Genomic DNA, 21,570 nt, shown 5'->3' on the forward strand with positions numbered 1-21,570 from the left:
AACTTGTCTTCCCTCAACTACAATGCTTGGCTTTGACGGGTTCTGGAACCTCTTGTATGCCTTCCTGGAGCAGGTTCCACTGCGCGTCAGCATAGCTTGCCAATAGTTGGTATTATTAGCAATGCGCGTAGTCTATGTGGCAGCCAAAGTGTCTTGTTTGCCTAGAGCATACAGTCTCTTGGATTCCTTGTCCGGGGGTGTTTCCCCGATGGCAAGGGGTACACCTGCCCTTTTTCGAGTCGTAGTCACTACCAACGAATCTGGGATGGCGTGCCCTCTAATGTATAGAGGGTTCGGAAGGAGAAGGGAGAAATAGTTTTTCCACTCTTGGGTTCACTGCCCGAGTTTGAGCTGGTGATACCAATGAGGGAGCCAACCTTCTTTTGATAGAATTAAGGAGGGGAATGGCCTGGCTCGATGGAGGCTTCTCCTTAAGGATATCCTCTACAAACTCCTGCTCATGCACAGCCTCTTGAGTGGAGATTTGAAAGTGTTCAGCTGCTTTTTTCAACATGGAGTTGAAGGCCATTTGGTCATCTACAGGTGATGCCTGGCGAGCCGGGTTGGACAGAGGAGAATCCAGGCACAAAACATCAGTGTCCTGATCTTGATGTGTCCATGGGTCTGTTCCTTCCTGCTGGGTTTCTTCCCAGTTGTCTGTGGTATCCTGCTGTTCCTCCTCATAATTCTGCAGAAATGAAGCTTTTTCCTCTTCATTATAAATGTCCCTATATGTGTCCATGTGGACACTGTCTTCCTGCTGGATGGGGACAGAAGGCTGATCTTCTTAAAAATGAGAAGAAAAACGCTGGTTAGGCTCTACCCGAGACCTTTTCGGGGATGGATGATCAGAAAAACTGATAATCCTCTCCAGCCGATCCATACACCCTTCCAATTTCTCTCTAGTCCATTTAGATGACCCCGGCGGACCTAGGGTGGAAAAACGTCGATTTCCTCCCTATGGCACAGAAAAAAGTCTCTTAGGGTGTCAGAAAGAGGCTCTTGACTCTCTTCATACGTATCGCAAGAATCGGGATCCCAAACCGCAACCGAAGATTTTTCTGTGGCTTGTCCCATGACTTTAGGCGGAACTGGGGTAAGACCCACCGCCGCCGTAATTCTTTCGATGCTGCCTTCAATAACCGCTGAGTCGGCGTGAGAGAGTTGCTCCGATGGTCTATCGGTAGGTGCGTTACCTTCCACGGCGCTAGAGGGCCTAGCGTTGGTTTCTCAGGTAGAGGCCTAGCTGTAGTTTATGGGCCTACCGCGGCCTTAGGGACCGACGAAGTGTCGGATTTCCGCGCTTCAACGTATGAAGTTTTAGGAGTAGCGCCCTTACTTGATTTAGGTTGCCCAGTCGCAAGACACTGCTGCGGATGCGGGGAAGGCTTTGGACCTGAGCGAGCCGAGGAAACCGTCAAAATTTTCGTTTGGCCGCCCTGTTGGCGCTTTAACCTTTTTTGACGAAGACGTCAAAACCGGTGTAGGGGTTGTGTGTTTAGTGTATTGCGTCTGTACGGCTTTGTCGCTGGGTGTTGTCCCTGAAGCGAGACCCGAGTCAGGCTTTAAAGGGTCGGGGACGGGGGCGTGGTGGACCTAGAGGTGTCCGCCTCGAGGTCTATAACATCCGCGACAGATGTTTGGTCATCCGAGGTTCCCCCATAACTCTCAGCGGGTGTGGCGGTGGGGGAAAGGGGTCCCACCCGCGACATACCGTACGCGGGCCACCTTGAGGGTCTTAGGCCAAAGGAGTTTGCAGGCTGCACACCGCTTTTCGTCATGTTCACGTAATCATGAGTTAATCCCTTTGTTTTATTAGTGTTTCAGCCCCTCGCGTCGGCTCCAGTCTGCTGGTGATTACGTGATTACGTGAACATGAATTTTGTGATTACCTAAAAAGGATTTTTGCCCAGACGTTTAGTCACTGTTTTGAAAAAGGCCCTTGAGAGGCTGAAACACGTGTTAACAAACAAAACGGGCAATGGAGCTAATTAACAAGTGAAAATAAAAAATTGTTTTGACAATAGCAAATCAAGTGTGAGCAAGTTTCATCCATTCAAGAGGGTGGCGCAGTCCAAGTGTGTACCAATCTTTCTATATTCAGACCAAGGGAAGGAGGGGATTGGTCCTTCCCTAAACCTGCACACCAACGCGACACCAGACCAAAAGGATTAATATTTAAGGTCGCTGGCTTAATTAGCTGCATCCAGAGAAAAAAAAACCATTTCACATATTGGCCCTCATTACAAGTCAGGCGTTAAGGGTTTAACGGCGCCGTCGGCGCCGTTAACCCTTAACGCCTGATTCACAATTTAATGCCTGCTTTTAGCAGGCGTTAAAGTCCAAGGCGCTAAGCGACCTTGGTGCTAATTACGGCACCGTAATTTACGGTGCCGTAATTAGCGCCGTCCCCATCCCCATTATGCCCTATGGGGCAAAAATGAGAATGGGGAAGGGCAAATGGTGAATGGGGAATTACCAACCCAATCACCTTGGAATGGGGCGGTAATTCCGCCATCCACCATGGCGGAATCCAGCATGGACCATGGTGCTAATAGCACCATGGTCCACCGCCTGACTTGTAATGAGGGCCATTGTATTAGTTTAGCATATAAGGGTCAGGACGGAGGATGCTTTATTTATTTAGCATCCTGAAATAGACGTTCCTTAGTTTTGCTGAAGCAGGGACACTTCTCGTAGAGTTAGGGATAGACAGGATCACAACCCGTCTATCACCAACATTTAACTTCTCGTAGAGTTAGGGATAGACAGGATTTACCAACCCCTCTATAACCAATAGACAGGATCTATCAACCCCTCTATCACCAACATTTAACTTCTCGTAGAGGTAGGCATAGAAAGGATTTACCAACCCCTCTATCACCAACATTTAACTTCTCGTAGAGTTAGGGATAGACAGGATTTACCAACCCCTCTATAACCAATAGACAGGATCTATCAACCCCTCTATCACAAACATTTAACTTCTCGTAGAGTTAGGGATAGACAGGATTTACCAACCCCTCTATAACCAACATTTAACTTCTCATAGAGTTAGGGATAGACAGGATTTACCAACCCCTCTATCACCAACATTTAACTTCTCGTAGAGTTAGGGACAGACAGGATTTACCAACCCCTCTATAACCAACATTTAACTTCTCGTAGAGTTAGGGATAGACAGGATTTACCAACCCCTCTATAACCAATAGACAGGATCTATCAACCCCTCTATCACCAACATTTAACTTCTCGTAGAGTTAGGCATAGACAGGATTTACCAACCCCTCTATAACCAACATTTAACTTCTCATAGAGTTAGGGATAGACAGGATTTACCAACCCCTCTATCACCAACATTTAACTTCTCGTAGAGTTAGGGATAGACAGGATTTACCAACCCCTCTATAACCAATAGACAGGCTCTATCAACCCCTATATCACCAACATTTAACTTCTCGTAGAGTTAGGCATAGAAAGGATTTACCAACCCCTCTATAACCAACATTTAACTTCTCGTAGAGTTAGAGATAGACAGGATTGACCAACCCCTCTATAAGCAATAGACAGGATCTATCAACCCCTCTATCACAAACATTTAACTTCTCGTAGAATTAGGGATAGACAGGATTTACCAACCCCTCTATAACCAACATTTAACTTCTCGTAGAGTTAGGGATAGACAGGATTTACCAACCCCTCTATATCCAATAGACAGAATCTATCAACCCCTCTATCACCAACATTTAACTTCTCGTAGAGTTAGGGATAGACAGGATTTACCAACCCCTCTATAAGCAATAGACAGGATCTATCAACCACTCTATCACAAACATTTAACTTCTCGTAGAGTTAGGGATAGACAGGATTTACCAACCCCTCTATAACCAACATTTAACTTCTCGTAGAGTTAGGGATAGACAGGATTTACCAACCCCTCTATAACCAACATTTAACTTCTCGTAGAGTTAGGGATAGACAGGATCACAACCCGTCTATCACCAACATTTAACTTCTCGTAGAGTTAGGGATAGACAGGATTTACCAACCCCTCTATAACCAATAGACAGGATCTATCAACCCCTCTATCACCAGCATTTAACTTCTCGTAGAGTTAGGCATAGACAGGATTTACCAACCCCTCTATAACCAATAGACAGGATCTATCAACCCCTCTATCACAAACATTTAACTTCTCGTAGAGTTAGGGATAGACAGGATTTACCAACCCCTCTATAACCAACATTTATCTTCTCATAGAGTTAGGGATAGACAGGATTTACCAACCCCTCTATCACCAACATTTAACTTCTCGTAGAGTTAGGGACAGACAGGATTTACCAACCCCTCTATAACCAACATTTAACTTCTCGTAGAGTTAGGGATAGACAGGATTTACCAACCCCTCTATAACCAATAGACAGGATCTATCAACCCCTCTATCACCAACATTTAACTTCTCGTAGAGTTAGGCATAGACAGGATTTACCAACCCCTCTATAACCAACATTTAACTTCTCATAGAGTTAGGGATAGACAGGATTTACCAACCCCTCTATCACCAACATTTAACTTCTCGTAGAGTTAGGGATAGACAGGATTTACCAACCCCTCTATAACCAATAGACAGGCTCTATCAACCCCTATATCACCAACATTTAACTTCTCGTAGAGTTAGGCATAGAAAGGATTTACCAACCCCTCTATAACCAACATTTAACTTCTCGTAGAGTTAGAGATAGACAGGATTGACCAACCCCTCTATAAGCAATAGACAGGATCTATCAACCCCTCTATCACAAACATTTAACTTCTCGTAGAGTTAGGGATAGACAGGATTTACCAACCCCTCTATAACCAACATTTAACTTCTCGTAGAGTTAGGGATAGACAGGATTTACCAACCCCTCTATATCCAATAGACAGAATCTATCAACCCCTCTATCACCAACATTTAACTTCTCGTAGAGTTAGGGATAGACAGGATTTACCAACCCCTCTATAAGCAATAGACAGGATCTATCAACCACTCTATCACAAACATTTAACTTCTCGTAGAGTTAGGGATAGACAGGATTTACCAACCCCTCTATAACCAACATTTAACTTCTCGTAGAGTTAGGGATAGACAGGATTTACCAACCCCTCTATAACCAACATTTAACTTCTCGTAGAGTTAGGGATAGACAGGATCACAACCCGTCTATCACCAACATTTAACTTCTCGTAGAGTTAGGGATAGACAGGATTTACCAACCCCTCTATAACCAATAGACAGGATCTATCAACCCCTCTATCACCAGCATTTAACTTCTCGTAGAGTTAGGCATAGACAGGATTTACCAACCCCTCTATAACCAACATTTAACTTCTCGTAGAGTTAGGGATAGAGAGGATTTACCAACCCCTCTATAACCAATAGACAGGATCTACCAACCACTCTATCACCAACATTTAACTTCTCATAGATTTAGGGATAGATAGGATTTACCAACCCCTCTATATCCAACATTTAACTTCTCGTGGAGTTAGGGATAGACAGGATTTACCAACCCCTCTATAACCAACATTTAACTTCTCGTGGAGTTAGGGATAGACAGGATTTACCAACCCTTCTATCACCAACATTTAACGTCCCGTGGAGTTAGGGATAGACAGTTGTGTCTTCCTAGACACTTGTGTCTTCCTAGGTGATCCTCCCGCAGTACACCATCCAAAGGTACAGGATCAGGAAGCGTCTACCCTTCCCTGGCCACCAGGGAGGAGACTTTGGGCAGGGAACCAGTGAGGGATCCACAGGATTCTTAACATACCCTTCCCTGTTGGACAAATCGGAACTGTGATAAAGTCATATTTAAAGCCACTAGAAACAATCTAGGGGAAGGGGGAACCCCTTCTCCAGTGGAACATTATTCCTTTTTGTTTCTGCACTTTAGAACTTTATGTTTGACACTTCAAGAATAAGCTATAAGATTATAGTGCAGAGAAATGTCCTTTTTCGCCTTGTATTAGTTTAGCATATAAGGGTCAGGACGGAGGATGCTTTATTTATTTAGCATCCTGAAATAGACGTTCCTTAGTTTTGCTGAAGCAGGGACACTTCTCGTAGAGTTAGGGATAGACAGGATCACAACCCATATATCACCAACATTTAACTTCTCGTAGAGCTAGGGATAAACAGGATTTACCAACCCCTCTATAACCAATAGACAGGATCTATCAACCCCTCTATCACCAACATTTAACTTCTCGTAGAGTTAGGCAAAGACAGGATTTACCAACCCCTCTATAACCAATAGACAGGATCTATCAACCCCTCTATCACCAACATTTAACTTCTCGAAGAGTTAGGGATAGACAGGATTTAGCAACCCCTCTATCACCAACATTTAACTTCTCGTAGAGTTAGGGATAGACAGGATCTACCAACCCCTCTATAACCAATAGACAGGATCTATCAACCCCTCTATCACCAACAATTAACTTCTCGTAGAGTTAGGGATAGACAGGATTTACCAACCCCTCTATAACCAACATTTAACTTCTCGTAGAGTGAGGGATAGACAGGATTTACCAAGCCCTCTATCACCAACATTTAACTTCTCGTAGAGTTAGGGACAGACAGGATTTACCAACCCCTCTATAACCAACATTTAACTTCTCGTAGGGTTAGGGATAGACAGGATTTACCAACCCCTCTATAACCAATAGACAGGATCTATCAACCCCTCTATCACCAACATTTAACTTCTCGTAGAGTTAGGCATAGACAGGATTTACCAACCCCTCTATAACCAACATTTAACTTCTCGTAGAGTTAGGGATAGACAGGATTTACCAACCCCTCTATCACCAACATTTAACTTGTCGTAGAGTTAGGGATAGACAGGATTTACCAACCCCTCTATAACCAATAGACAGGATCTATCAAACCCTCTATCGCCAACATTTAACTTCTCGTAGATTTAGGATAGACAGGATTTACCAACCCCTCTATAACCAACATTTAACTTCTCGTGGAGTTAGGGATAGACAGGATTTACCAACCTCTCTATAACCAACATTTAACTTCTTGTAGAGTTAGGGATAGACAGGATTTACCAACCCCTCTATCACCAACATTTAACGTCCCGTAGAGTTAGGGATAGACAGGATTTACCAACCCCTCTATGACCAACATTTCACTTCTCGTAGAGTTAGGGATAGACAGGATTTACCAACCCCTCAATAACCAGCATTTTTTTAAAATTGATTTTATTGGGGTTTATTTCAAACAGATTACAGCTTTTGCAGTTAACAATCATAACAAAAAAGCAGGTATTGCTGTTATACAGAAAACAAAACAGTTAAGATTCAGTTTCACATTTCAACAAAATCCTCTTTAGAATGTCAATGAACATTGACAGTTCTTCGTCTGTCTTCCCCTCCCTCCTTCGCTCCCTGCCTCCACCCCACAAGACTTTATAAACTGTTGCTGAGGGATGTGTTGTCTAGCGTTTGATGGATTGGTTGATGGGTTTGTCACGCTTTGGGGACCACCTTGTACAGGAGGTTATCGTGATGTCTCACTATCTGCGGTTGTGTGCATTGTTGGTGGGTGGTCTTTCATGGGAATAGCCCTGATAGTACTGATCATTCGCTAGGTGTTAATGTGCTATTCCCGGCATATACTTATTGAGAAACTCCAACCATAAGATGTCACATTGCGTGGTTTTCCCATGTATAGATGCCGTGATTTTTTCCATGGTGCACATGTTGGAGGTTACATTAACCAATTCATTTTCATTGGGGACTACAGGGGATTTCCATTTCATGGTCAATAGAGCCCTCGCGGCTAACAACATTTGCACAGCTATATCTGTGACCCTTCTCAACTCATCCTCGATTTTTTTCAAATCCAAATAAGATCAGGTAGGTGTCCGCTGTTCGCTGGATCCCATCTAGGTCCCTAATCCATTCCAGCACTTAATTCCAATATATTTTGATCTGAGGACAACCCCACCACATGTGCCAGTAGTCTGCCGTGGACCCACATCCCCGTCAACACAGTGGGCTAGATGACTGATACATCTTGGATAGCCTACGCAGGTCATATTGCTATCTGTTCAATAATTTAATAGCGTGCAACCTATACTGGCACGTGATCGAAGCCTTGGGTGCTGCTCTACATATCTTATCCCATGTCTCCGGGTCGATATCCTCACCCATGTCCCTTTCCCATTTTAGCCTAAGTGGTTCTGTTGAGCCTTTTCCAGCTTCCATTAGTGTTTTATACAAAACAGATATCAGCTCTTTCTTGTCCGTCCTGGAGTCGAGTATGGTTTCAAATGGGGTAAGTTCCCTTCTGAACTTGTCCTTCCATTCGAGTTTCGTCAGAACACCTTTGATCTGCAGAAACTGGACTGCGGACAGTGTACCTATTCCGAGTGCTTCCTCCAGTTCAGGGAGTGCAATGAAGGAGTCCTTTTTGAGGAGTTGTCCCACCCTTTCCAGGCCTGCCTCATACCAAGCTTGAAACCTCTCCACGTTAGGGATCTGGTCATTAATGCCCAGTGACCAAAGATGGCTTAATGGCGATGGCCATGTAGTGATTTTTTCCATATCCCCGCCCTCTCGCCATATATCCCATATGGTTGCAAACATCGGGTGTGCCTTAGATTTCTTCAGTACTCTCCTTCTAGGGGACCATAGCCACTCAGAGATTGTTGCTGGGGACAGATAGTGATTGTCCATAGCAATCCACTGGGGTGTTTTCTGGTTACGAAGATGGGGAATGAGGATTCGTAATTGAGCCGCCTCATAGTATTTTTGGATATCTGGAAGACCCACCCCACCTTTGTCTTTCGGTAGCGTCAAGTTGTAGTATGCAATTCTAGGCTTTTTCCTTTGCCATAGGAATTTTAGAATCGCCTTCTTGACTTCTGCAGAGAATTGGCGCGGCATCTGAATGGTGAGCATTTGAAAGGGGTATAGAAATCTCGGGAGACATGTCATTTTTAACGCGTTTAGGCGCCCCAAACAGGATATGGTTAGGGTTTCCCATCGAGTAAGGTCCACGTGAAATTTTTGGAGAAGCACTGGGAAATTGGCTTCATACAAATCTTTTAGTGATCTTGTGACATGTATCCCCAAGTACTTCATTTTCTCATGTTCTATCACAAGGCCCAGGGGCAGGTATTTTTCGGTGTTAGTTTCCATTGATCCCTGTAAGGGGAAGAGTATTGATTTGGACTTGTTAACTTTAAACCAAGATACATGGCCATATTCGTCCATGAGGTACAGAGCCCTGGGAATGGATGCATTGGGGTCCGTCACATGCAGAAGTAGGTCATCAGCATACAGCGCTACTTTGTATTCCTCGTCCCCTAGGCGCATGCCTGTTACTTGGGTATCCTGTCGCATTTTTTGGGCCAAGGGTTCTACAGAGAGGGCGAAGAGGATGGCCGATAGGGGGCATCCCTGCCGGGTGCCACGTTTCAGCTCGAACCATCTCGAATATTCCCCATTGACAGACACTGAGGCTTTGGGTGCGGTGTAAACTGCTTTTATCCCCTTCTAAATTTCGGTCCTATTCCCACGGCATGGAGGACTGCGGCAAGGAAGCCCCATTCCACTCTATCGAAGGCTTTTTCAGCGCCAATGGAGAGTAAGGCGGGATCGTCGCTCATGGTTTGGGAGCCTTCGACCAAATGGAGAGTCTTTCTCATGGTGTCTGCACCCTGTCGCCCAATTATGAACCCTACCTGGTCGGGATGGACAAGATGGGGCATGTGGACCTCTAGTCTGGCCGCCAACACTCTTGTGTAAATTTTGGCATCAAGATTGAGCAGAGATATGGGGCGGCATGATCCGCAACATTTGGGATCTCTGCCTTCCTTGGGGATGACCGATATGAGCGCTCGAACAAAGGAGTCGGGGGCAATTCCCGTGTCGAGGATTTCATTAAATAGAGTGGTCAAGAATGGAGTTAGGAGGGTGCCAAAAGTTTTATAGAAGCCGGCAGTGAATCCGTCCTCACATGGGGATTTGCCCAATGTAAGTCGTTTGATCGCCTCATGTATTTCATCTTCAGTTATGGGGGACTGAAGATGGGCCGAGTCAGTATCTGCCACTTTTGGAAGAGCAATGCCAGTAAGGTATTTGTCTATCTCCTGTGAGTTTGGGTCTACTTCTGAAGTGTATAGGGACCCATAGAAATTCGCGAACAGTTCTGGGATGGAGGGTGTCTGCTGACCATGGTCAGGGGTTGGATATGTGATCTCTTTTACCCTACGTTCCGCCCGTTGCATCCTGAGTCTAGCCTCTAACAGCATGTCAGCCTTATCTCCCTTCTCATAGAATTTGTGCTTCAATAAATTTAGCTTCCACGCTATTTGGTAATGCTCTAGGTGACGGAGCTCCTCCCTTTTTTTTCTAGCCTCTCGGATCTTATCAGGGTCCATGGTGTCTCCCACCCTGGCTTCTCTATCAAGCTGACATATTTCAGTTTGGAGCTTATTTTCAATAAGGAGTCTTTCCCTTTTCTTCCGAGCCCCCTCCCGTATGAGGATCCGCCTCCAGGTTACTTTGGCTGCTTCCCACACACTCTGTCTAGAGACTTCCCCGGTATCGTTGGTTTTAAAGTATTCTTTGATCTCTGTTTCGAGTTCCTCTTTGAAGACAGGATCTCTCCACAGGGCCTCGTTGCATCTCCATTTCCCACCCTTGATTGGCAGGTGTTCCCACTGTATATCAACTGTGAGCATGTCGTGGTCGGACCATGTTATTGGGGTGATTCCTGAATGTGATGTGATGTCGTTTAGTTCCTGTGAAAGGTAGATGTAGTCTATTCGGGTGAAAGTATTGTGTGGGGGTAAATAAAATGTATACCCTCTTTCATCAGGATGCATCACCCTCCATGTGTCAACCAGCGCATATACTTGCATCATGTTTACAAAATCATTGCGTTCCTCTCTCACAGGAATTTAGACATTTGGGCGCCCCGCTTTCCGATCCAAATTATAATCTGCCCATAGGTTAAAGTCCCCACCTAGTATAATGTGGCCAGTAGTCTTCAACATTATTTTGGGGATAGTTCTAGAAAGGAATCAGAACTGTCCTACATTGGGAGAGTAGATCGTGGCAATTGTTATTTCCACCTTCCAAATGGTCCCCACCACTAGCAAGGCTCGCCCTTCTGCATCTGACCAGGTTTCGGAGGCAAGGAACTCAAGTCCTTTTCTGATAAGAATACCCACTTCCCCTTTGCGCAGTGCTCCCGAGCCCCAAAACTCCATGCCGAAATGTTTCCCCAGGATGGATCTCTGCTCTCCTTTCATATATTTGGTTTCTTGTAAGAGTAGGATATCAATGTTAGCTCTTCGAAATTCCCGTAGCACTAACAACCTCTTAGTAGGCGAGTTGAGTCCTTTGACATTAAGCGTCCCGACTTTCAAGGGGCCCCATATGTTAGCATCAAAGGTGGCCATCTGTAGGTGACAATACGATATTCACAGCAATAGATCGCCATGCCTTGTGTTCCAAGTCCTCAACCAATATTAGTGTTTTTTCCATCTCAGCGGCAAGTAAAGACTCTGTGAGAGTTGTACCTTCCCCCTTGTCTTGTGATCCCCTCCCTCTCCTTCCCACGCACCCACTCGCCCCCATATGTCGGCGTCTGAGCAGGTCCAGTTAGATTCACTGAACTAGCAATGAACCACCAGTATGGACCATCGTTGCGCGGTCCTTTTATTAACAATAAACAGCACATGAGTCTGAGCCCCAACCCCCCCTTCAACCACAACTTACAACCATCGTATATAACTTTTGTGTTGGACCAAAAGCGGCCTCTGTCTCAAACATACTCATAGTGTCAAGGTAGTTGCCGCCGGTCTAGTTCACTTGCCTCCCTCCGGGGAGTTGTTAACTCTGCTAAACTTTCTCGACCCTTTGACTCTATGTCTCTTAGGTCCTCTGAGTTTCCAATCTCGCGCTCCCTCCGTAGGTGCGTTTCCATCTTCCCTTCGTTCACGAGCATCAACAAGTTCGGATATGCACGCCTTTATTTCCCTCTCTGACTGGAGTCTGATTCTCGCGCCATCGTGTTCGAAAAAGAGCGAGAAGGGGTATCCCCTCCGATATTGGGTGTCCCGCTCTTTAAGCCATTTTGTCAGGGGGCCACACATCCTTCTCAGCGCCAATGTCATAGCAGATAAGTCTTGATATATGGTTACTTGGGCACCATTAAGGGTGATCACACCTCCACGTCTTGCCTTCTCGAGAATCTTTGCCTTGTCTTGGTATCTGTGGAAGCGGGTGAGGACCGATCTCGGGCCTCCAGGTGGGTCATCCGCTCTGTGGATCCGCTCAGTTCCCGGTTCGTCAATTTCGTCATCGGCTGCCAATATTTAGATGATATCGTGAAGCGTTGCTTTCAGGCCCTCCTCTGTCTCCCCATCTTGTTCCGGGATCCCAAAAAAACGCATGTTGTTTCGCCTCTCCCGAATTTCCAAATCATCAATTTTTAGTCTGTATTCCTCTTCTCGCTGTTCGAGATGCGTAATCCTGTGTTCGAGTTGCGTTTCCAAAGTATCTATGGAGGCTTGGTTGTTTTCCACACCCTCCAACCTGTCCTCGATCTTGTCTATACGTTGGGTGATCTTGTCAATCTTGCCACCTATATTGGCTCCCATATTCTTTTTCTCCGTCAGGAGGGCTGCTATGTCACCTTTCGTGGCCGCTGTCTCTCCGTGTGCCACCGATTCCGTTGACATCTTGGGGGCGTTGAGTGTACGGTTGGAGGGAGCATAAGCGTAGGCAGCTAGTTTTATTTTGGCTTGCATATACTTGGGAGCTTTACCTCATTGTCTCGGGTTCGGGTAAGGCGTGGGAGGGATGTGAAGGCTTCACCCTCAGGCTGCGCTGCGTCCTTCCACAGTCCTTAGTCGTTTGTATTCACCTAGTGGTATTGAACACACCCTGCAGGACGGATGAGTTGTCGACACCCTCCAGTGGGTAAACTTCGTGACTTGCGGGGTCCCTGGCTTAGGGGCGAGGTTGGAGGGTGTCCCCCTGGTTCTAATTCCAGTCGATACCGGGCACTTGAGGAGGCACACACCCCTGTTGCGGGGGCCCTACCCTCAGTCCAAGCGATCCTTGCCCTGTGCACAGAGAGGAGCAGATGATATGCAGAGGTTGGGAGGCTATGTGTCCATAAGGAGTAGGAGCTGGTGGGCGATTGTATGGCGTCGGTATTCACTTCTCCCCATACATCTCCATTTTGCAAGTAGTAACTTTATGACTTCCCTGTGGTTGGTGTGAGAGGTGCATCCCTGCATTATGGGTATGAAGACAGGTTATGGTAGCCCTGGAATGCACCTTTTGTTATTAGAGGTCTGGGGGTAGGAGTCTTTGCGGACCACTCGATCGAACCACTGTCCTGCCACTGCCCTGATGGACCGGTTTCGTGTGTATTGCCCCTGTGGTCTGTTGCTCCTGATGGGGTTCCCAGAGGGGGAGGCAGGCCCCCAGTCCAAATGTTTTTTATGGTGGCCTAAACTGAGGGCACCTGGGACCATGATTCTCCAGTGGGCGGGGGTCCTGCAATGGGCCCACGTTGCCGTCTTGCGGGTCGAGGCACGTGTCTGTGTGCCGCGGTGCGCAGGGCTCCCAGGACAGGGGCCTTTCAATCTGTGGGAGCCTTGCAATGGCTCCACGCCGTGTTCCTGTGTCCAGGGTGCGCATCCGTGGAGCGCGGGACGTCCGCTGCGGGGCGCACTGATATGTGAGCCCAAATAGCTCCCTCGTGGATCGTGGCTCTGTTCACGGCCTCAGCGCTCCAGGGCACCGCGGCTGCAGCCAAGAGCGTGAGCTGCGTGTGACTGGAGGCGCAGCTTACCTTTCAGCAGGGCCCTCCATGTGCTCTGATAGTTCGCGGGCTGGGGGCGTGACCGGGGGTCCGCGCTCTGGAACAGTTGGGGGAGCCTCAGGACAGTAGCTCGGGGGCCAGGGAGGACACGACGGCCAGCGCCTCCCAGGCTGTGCGTTGTTCTCCTGATGGGCCCGCTCGCCCGCTGTTGAGACTTGAGTGTCGTGTAGGCAGAAGAGACCTCTGTCCCCAAATGCCACACAGAGAGAACTCAAAGTCACTCCCTGTGCGACCGTTGAGGCCACAGGTGGAGATGGTCAACTCCGGAACTGCGAACCTCTGGGACCCCAATCCGCTGCAAGAAAATACTGATTAAGTACCAAGCAAATGACAGTAAATGACAGTGCCAAGATAACGTGAAAAAGGTCTTACCAGAGGGGTCAGGAAAAAGGCAATGAACCTGTGAGGGTCCAGGACTCACGTGGGCAGAGCCACCCCAGATGGAGCAGGTAGACTGTAGTCCCAAATATTGGTGTGAGAACCACCTGATGACAAGAACGTGGTTTGGTAGCTGTGGAGCTTGAAAGCAAGAAGTTCCAAAGAAAACCAGATGCAAAGGGAAATCCGTGTTGCAGTCCAAAGAGCAGTCCGTATTCAAACCACAGGCAAATCCAAGGTAAAAAAGCCAGTAAGGTAATCCAAGCGAAGTCCAAGTATGCAAACCGACGTCGAAATCCAAAAAGAGTCAAGAAATCCAAACGAACACGTAACGCCAAACAGGTTGCAAAGAACAGCTGTGAAGCAGCGAGTACACGGACAGCCGTGTTTAAATACTCGCGCTTCTGGCATTACTTCCCGTCATGTGACGTACTGTCGCATCACGTGAATGGATTCCCGGGTCACGTGAGCACACAGCGCTGGTCACGCGACGCGGAAGGATAGTAGCGTTCCGCCGATTACCTAGGCGCCAAGGAAGCTGCCAATGCAAAAATGGACGCAACCTGGAGAGCGTTCTGTTGCGGGTGAGGCGTGCATGTGCATGTGCGAGTCATCAGGAGGCCCACGTGAGTGCCGGAGTGTGAAGGGGGAATAAGATGGGACAGAGGGAGCGGGGCGAGTTATAGTGATTCTGGGGTTTTGGGCAGGGGCAGGAGTGGCAGTGCTGTCAGATGTGTGTACAAGGGAGGGTGTGACAACCACACGGCTGGTTAACTTTCGCTTTCACGCCGTCCCCGGTGCGGAACTTCAGACGGTGTTTTCTCAGGGTGGTGCAGAGATATTCCGACGCACGTTTCTCAGGTTTTTTCTCCTTGGGGGGGGGGGGGTTGCGGTGTGGGGGCTCAGGTCACCTCGCAGACCTACGGAGACGGAGCTCACACGGAGTAGGAAACCATCCGTGCGCCCCCTGGTGGCCAATTCTATAACCAACATTTAACTTCTCATAGAGTTAGGGACAGACAGGATTTACCAACCCCTCTTTAATCAACATTTAACTTCTCGTAGAGTTAGGGATAGACAGGATTTAATAACCCTTCTATAAGCAACATTTAACTTCTCGTAGACTTAGGGATAGACAGGATTTATCAACCCCTGTATAACAGGATTCATCAACCCCTCTATAACAAACATTTACCATGCCACTTTGTCCGAGTCTTACTCTTGATCCCTTACAGTACTGAAAACCAAGGTTTCTAACGTTGCTCTTACATAAGGAAGCCGCAAACAGAATGTCAGATTTATTTCTGCCTTCCAGTTGTTTTTCAGCTTTTGAAATGTTTCAGGCTTTTTACAAAATGCATGTGTATTTTCTTTGTTATTGCATATTTCTCTTTGTGGTTTTTAGCGATAAAATCTCTTGGAACAATAAACGCATCACACGTTATACTAATTACAAACGGTGTGCGGATCAAGTTTGTTATAGAAGAGTATTTGCGTCCTTTGCCTAAAATTCCCTCTGGACCAGAGACGGCTAAGCAATGTGAACCTGACAGAAGGAGGAATGGTGCTTTTCTGGTGAGATGTGGGCCTTGGTTCATGGTAAACATCACTAAATAACAGTGACATGGAATGCCGTAGTTTACAGTAACTATGAGACGTGGTTGAGAAGAGAAAGAATATGCACTTTAGTTATATGTCTAAAAAGTGGCAAGACTCACCGGGAGGAGGGGTGGGCAACTCATCACACTGTTTATATGCAAATATGTTATCTTACCTGATACAGGACTTTCAGTTCTCTCTCCTTCCCCAGACCCTTGATGGTCACTGGTAAATGGTTCTTCCTCCTCTTTCACCTTTACACATATCATGAAGTCTGGATTTATAATGTTAGAAGTTCCTTCTGAGTCTTCAACCTTCACCTGGTCCATGAGCTCAGGGTAATCACTTGCAGATGGCCCCTCCCCTTCAACCTTCACCTGAAAAAGGAGCTCTGGGCTTTCGGTAGATGCCTCCACCCTTTCTTCAACCTTCACCTGATCCATGGGCTTCATGCATTTGCATGCAGATGGCTTCTCCCCCTCAACCTTCACCTTGAGAAGGAGCTCTGGGCTTTCAGCAGATGCCTCCTCCCCTTCTTCAACCTTAACCTGGTCCATGAGCTTCATGCATTTGCTTGCAGATGGCTCCTCCCCTTTAATCTTCACCCGGAGAATGAGCTCTGGGCAATCGCTGGCAGATGGCTCATCCTCTTCTTCAACCATTACCTGGTCCATGGTCTCCTGGAGATTCTTGGCAGAGGTTCCAGCCTCTTCAATCTTCACACCACCCAGGAAGGGCTGATGTTTGCTGTCCGATTACTTCTCCACTTGAGTCTGCTCTCTCTCCAACCACTGCTTTCAATCAGTGGGAGTCAGAACTTAATTTTCGTACTTCATAATAATTGTTACATTTAAAGGTGAGAGCCCTAATCAGAGAAAGAGAGAGAAACACAAAAGGTTAGAGCACACATCCAGATATCGGTGGCTTGTATTCGGATTACAGACCTGGCCTTCTGCAGGAATGGGCCTGGTCAATAAATAGCACCTACATTCCCCCTGGGCTGGTGTTAGGCAGAAACCTGTGCAGTTCCCTTAGGGACCACTGCAAAAGATTTAGGACTACAGTTGGTTGGCAGTAAACCCAATTGGTAGCAGTCTGTACCACCCAGATTTACCTGGTAGCTGTGGCTGAGCAGTCAAACTTCTCTCAAGATGAGCTAGGCAGTATATAGAGTATACATGATAGGTACAGAGAAACAGTAGCACAAGCAAACACTGACCAGAGCTTTGGTGTTAACGTATATAATTCTGTATTTAAAGACACACTTGCAAATTACACTAGCACAAAAAGAGATAAGTAAATTCAACACACAGTCACTATTATATATATACAACCCTGATTACTTATTAGACAAGTCTTAGTGAGAAACACCACTTATTTTCAGACAGAGGTGAGGGCTTAACCTAAGATGGCACTCTAATAAGTTATAAAAAAAAGGGAGGGAAAAAGCAGAGTTATGAAAACACACAATTTCAATACTTTTAAAAGAACCACAGTGAGGCAGGTTAGGCAAAGTCTACTGGAGAGCAAGGAAGTTCAAATGCCAGGCCCACTCTTAGAGAGAGCAAGTGAAATGTGTCCAGGATCACACAGTGGGGTTATGCCCAAAGAGTCTTTGTAGATAGTTCACAAGAGATTGAGATCAAGTCAGGAAAAGTTAGTTGGGGGGGTCGCTACGACACACCTGGGTTACTGCACGGAGGGTGCTGTGTAACCCACATACCAAAAACACATGAAACCCTATGGGGTAAAGGACCCCATAGCTCATAAAACACATACAAAGTCAAAGGAACACCTCAAATCATGTCTAAGAGTGGGAGAAAAAGAGTCTCACTCTTAGCAGGAGAAAAAATAAAACCCCAAAAATCCAGCAAAGCTGCTGGGGGACTCACTAGGTTTGGGAAATTAGCCTTTACAGAGAATTCTCCCTAACACTCGCACCCCCAGACTAAGGGACAGGAGGATTTAATCCACTCCTGGATGAATCTCATACCTCTAGTCGATGACATACATCCTAGAGAGACCATCAGCATTTTGACCTGTGCTCAATGGTGAAATCAAACCCTTGCAGGCAGATTGACCATCTCAATAGTTTTGGATTTTCCCCTTTCATTTGCATCAACCATCTCAAGGGTTGGTGGTCAGCCTGAATGACAAAAGTAGAACCATACAAGTATGGCCTAAACTTCTTCAGTGCCCACAAAATAGCAAAACATTCTCTTTCAATAGTTGCCCACCTTGTCTCAGGATCCTTCAGCTTTCTGCTGATGAAGCAAATGGGGTGCTCCCTACCTTTCTCATCCAGTTGGCTAAGGACTGCACCTATCCCTACATTAGAAGCATCTGTCTGCACAATGAAAGTTTGGTGATAGTCAGGAGCTCTCAATACTGGTGCTTGGCAAAGAGCTTTCTTCAGGTTTTCAAAGGCCTGATTGCATTCCTCATTCCATTTGACCTTCTTATGGAATTTTGGAGAGGGGATTACATTCAGTGGAGAAGCTATGGTCCCATAGTTCTCTATGAAATTCCTGTAATACCCAGTGAGGCCTAGGAAGGCTCTCACCTGGGTTTGAGTACTAGGTGTTGTCCAATTTTGCACAGCTTCAATCTTACTGAGCAAAGGCCTTATTTCCCCACCTCCTACCTCATGCCCAAGGTAGACTACCTTACTCTGACCAATTTGGCATTTACTTGCCTTTATGGTCAGATTGGCCTGTCCAAGAGCCTTCAAAACATGTCCTAGGTGGTTAACATGCTCTTCCCAGGATTGGCTGAATACTGCAATGTCATCCAAGTATGCCATGCAGAAATCCTCCATCCCAGCCAGAACCTGATTTACCAACCTTTGGAATGTTGCAGGTGCATTTTTCAATCCGAAAGGCATAACCTTAAATTGGTATAAGCCAACTGGGGTAGAAAATGTAGTCTTCTCCTTGGCATGGTCTGTCAGGGCTATTTGTCAATAACCTGACGTAAGGTCAAATGTGCAAAGGAACTTGGCTGAACGAAGTCTATCCACCAACTCATCTGGCCTTGGCAAAGGGTGGGCATCAGTCTTAGTGACTGCATTAAGAGCTCTATAGTTCACACAGAATCTCAATTCTTTGGATCCTGCCTTTGGTACTAACACAACTGGGCTAGACCATGGGCTAGTAGAGGGCTCTATTACCCCGAGATCAAGCATCTTCTTGACCTCCCCTTTGATGTGGGTCCTTACATTTTCTGACATTCTATATCCTCTGCTTTTGACTGGCAGACAGTCACCAGTGAGTATATTATGCTGTCCTCAAGGGGTCAAGCCTGGTGAAAGTGAGAACAGAGAGGCAAACTGGTTTAACATAGCTTTCCACTCTTCTTGTTGCTCAGATGTCAGATTTGAAGAGAGATTTACTCCTTCAATCTTTTCGTCCAAGGGTAAGCCTCTGTGGAGATCAGGGAGAGCTTTACTCTCTTCTTCCTCTTCCGTTGAAGCTAGAAGCAAGGCTCCTACTTCAGGCCTGGAGACATACGTCTTTAGTCTGTTGGTGTGGAAGACTCTGGGAGCCTCCTTGGGATTGCCCAAGTCCACCAGATAGTTCACCTCTCCAAGTTTACCCACAACCTTGAAGGGTCCCATCCATTTATCTTGCAAGGCCCTCTGCCTTGTTGGGATCATAACTAGAACTAGCTGGTCTTGAGTGAACTCAACCATGTTAGCCTTTTGGTCATGCCAATGCTTGGCCAAAGCTTGTCCAGCTTTCAGGTTATCACTAGCTTCTGCCATCATTTGTGACATTCTCCTTCGGAGACCTATCACATAGTCAGTCACTCTGACTGGCTTGGGGGAAGGAGCACTCTCCAACCCCTCCTTAATCAGGGCCCATGGACCTCTGACTGGATGGCCATAAAGAAGTTCAAAGGGAGAATAACCTACCCCCTCCTGAGGGACTTCTCTATAAGCAAAGAGAAGGCATGGCAATAGAAGGTCTCACTTTCTTTTAAGGGGATCATCTAAAGCACCTATCATGCTCTTCATGGTTGTATTGAACTTTTCTACCAATCCATTTGTCTGAGGGTGGTAGGCGGTAGAGAACTTGTAAGTAACTCCACAGGTTTTCCACATGGCTTTCATTTAGTGGGACATAAAGTTCGACCCCCTGTCAGAGATTACTTCCTTAGGAAACCCAACCCTGGTAAAAATACCAAGGAGGGCCTTAGCCACAGCCTGAGCTGTAACAGTCCTCATAAGAATTGCCTCAGGGTACCTAGTAGCATGGTCTACTACAAGAATAAACCTGTTGCCTGAGGAGGTTGGGGGATCAAGGGGACCAACAATGTCAATCCCTACCCTCTCAAATGGGACTCCCACAACTGGGAGAGGCACTAAAGGTGCCACATTCTTGGACCCAACCTTACCAGAAGTCTGGCAGGTGTGGCAGCTCTTGCAAAACTTATCTACCTCAGCCCCCATTTTTGGCCAATAAAAGTAGAGTGAGAGCCTTTCCTTGGTCTTTTTGAAATTCAAGTGACCAGCCAAAGGAATCTCATGGGCCAGTTGCAAGAACTGTTGTCTGTTTTCTTGAGGTACTACAAGCCGCTTGTAGTCTCCAGGCGCAGACTCAGTTGGTTCACTGTAGAAGAGGCCATCTTCCCAGTGCAACCTATACTTCCCAGGCTCTTGTCCATCAGCCTGAGAAGCTGCCTGTTGGCGAAGACCTTCCAGAGTTGGACATTCTCTCTGTCCCTTACTGAAGTCTGCCCTGTTGGGTCCACCTTCTGCCAGTAGAGACTGCAGCTCAGGATGGTCAACAGGATCCAGATCTCCAATGAGTTCTTGGCCTTCCACTAGCTCTTCTTCAGAGTCTAGCTCAACCATACAGGGTTGTACCTCCCTCTCAGCTGGAGGTGGAGTTACAGGTGTAACTTTGGACAACCTAGGGGAAGTCCTTGTTGGAAGCACTGGAGTGCTTGCTGTTGGCTGTTTCCTGGAAGTCTTGGGTTTCCTCTTTGCTTCATTTTGTTCAGTGATAGCAAGTTTTAACTCCAGTGGAGTAGGAGTGATATCTTTCTTCATCATCTCCTGGGGAGTACCTCTCATGGTTCTCTCCCTTGCAGGTCTGGTGAGCTCCTGTAACCTATTACTAGGAGGTCTGGGGGTATGTGACACTACTCCAAGAGTCTTCAGGTCATTACCCAACAGAACCCTTCCTGGTACCTCACTTTATATGCTGACAGGTATCTTCACGGTCATGTCATTACACTGGATGAGAACTGGTAATTGGGGAAGCATCTGCACAGGCCCTCCGGCTAACTTGGTGAGGCGTTTGGGTGCCTTAGCAACATCCTCAGCCTGAAAAAAAACAATTTGTCCACCACAGTTATGCTGGCCCCAGTGTCCCTAATGGCAGGAGTCTCCTGACCATTCACCTGGACATTGTCCTTATGATACTCTTGAATTATATACATCTAAATTCTGTTGTTCCCACAAACCCAGAGACACTAAAGAAACACTGGCTGAGACTCCAATGGGTTCATCAGCCAGCAGTAGAAAGTTTCCACTTGCCATTTGTACTTCCTCCTCTGGAGCGAAGGCTAAGGAGACAAGCTGGACCCCTGAAGGTTTACCCTTACATCTGGGATCTCCTTTCACACGGTCAGGCGAGCTACAAACATAGCATTTACCAAATGCTTTCTGGAATGGTGGCTTG

General features: G+C 46.6%; 1 protein-coding gene across 1 annotated transcript in view; it reads right to left on the minus strand.

The window, feature by feature from the left end:
- The window catches only part of LOC138564154 (zinc finger protein ZFP2-like), a 189,526-nt gene that overhangs the window by 101,930 nt on the left and 66,026 nt on the right, over window positions 1-21,570 (minus strand). Inside the window, exon 2 of the mRNA XM_069642889.1 lies at window positions 16,059-16,748. Within this exon, the coding sequence (XP_069498990.1) occupies window positions 16,059-16,557 (499 nt within the window). The 5' untranslated portion in view covers window positions 16,558-16,748. The remainder of the gene's footprint in view (window positions 1-16,058; window positions 16,749-21,570) is intronic.

The sequence above is a fragment of the Ambystoma mexicanum genome, chromosome 1p (genome assembly GCF_040938575.1).
Source record: "Ambystoma mexicanum isolate Mex_15411 chromosome 1p, UKY_AmexF1_1, whole genome shotgun sequence".
In the NCBI taxonomy this organism is placed as follows: Eukaryota; Metazoa; Chordata; class Amphibia; order Caudata; family Ambystomatidae; genus Ambystoma; species Ambystoma mexicanum.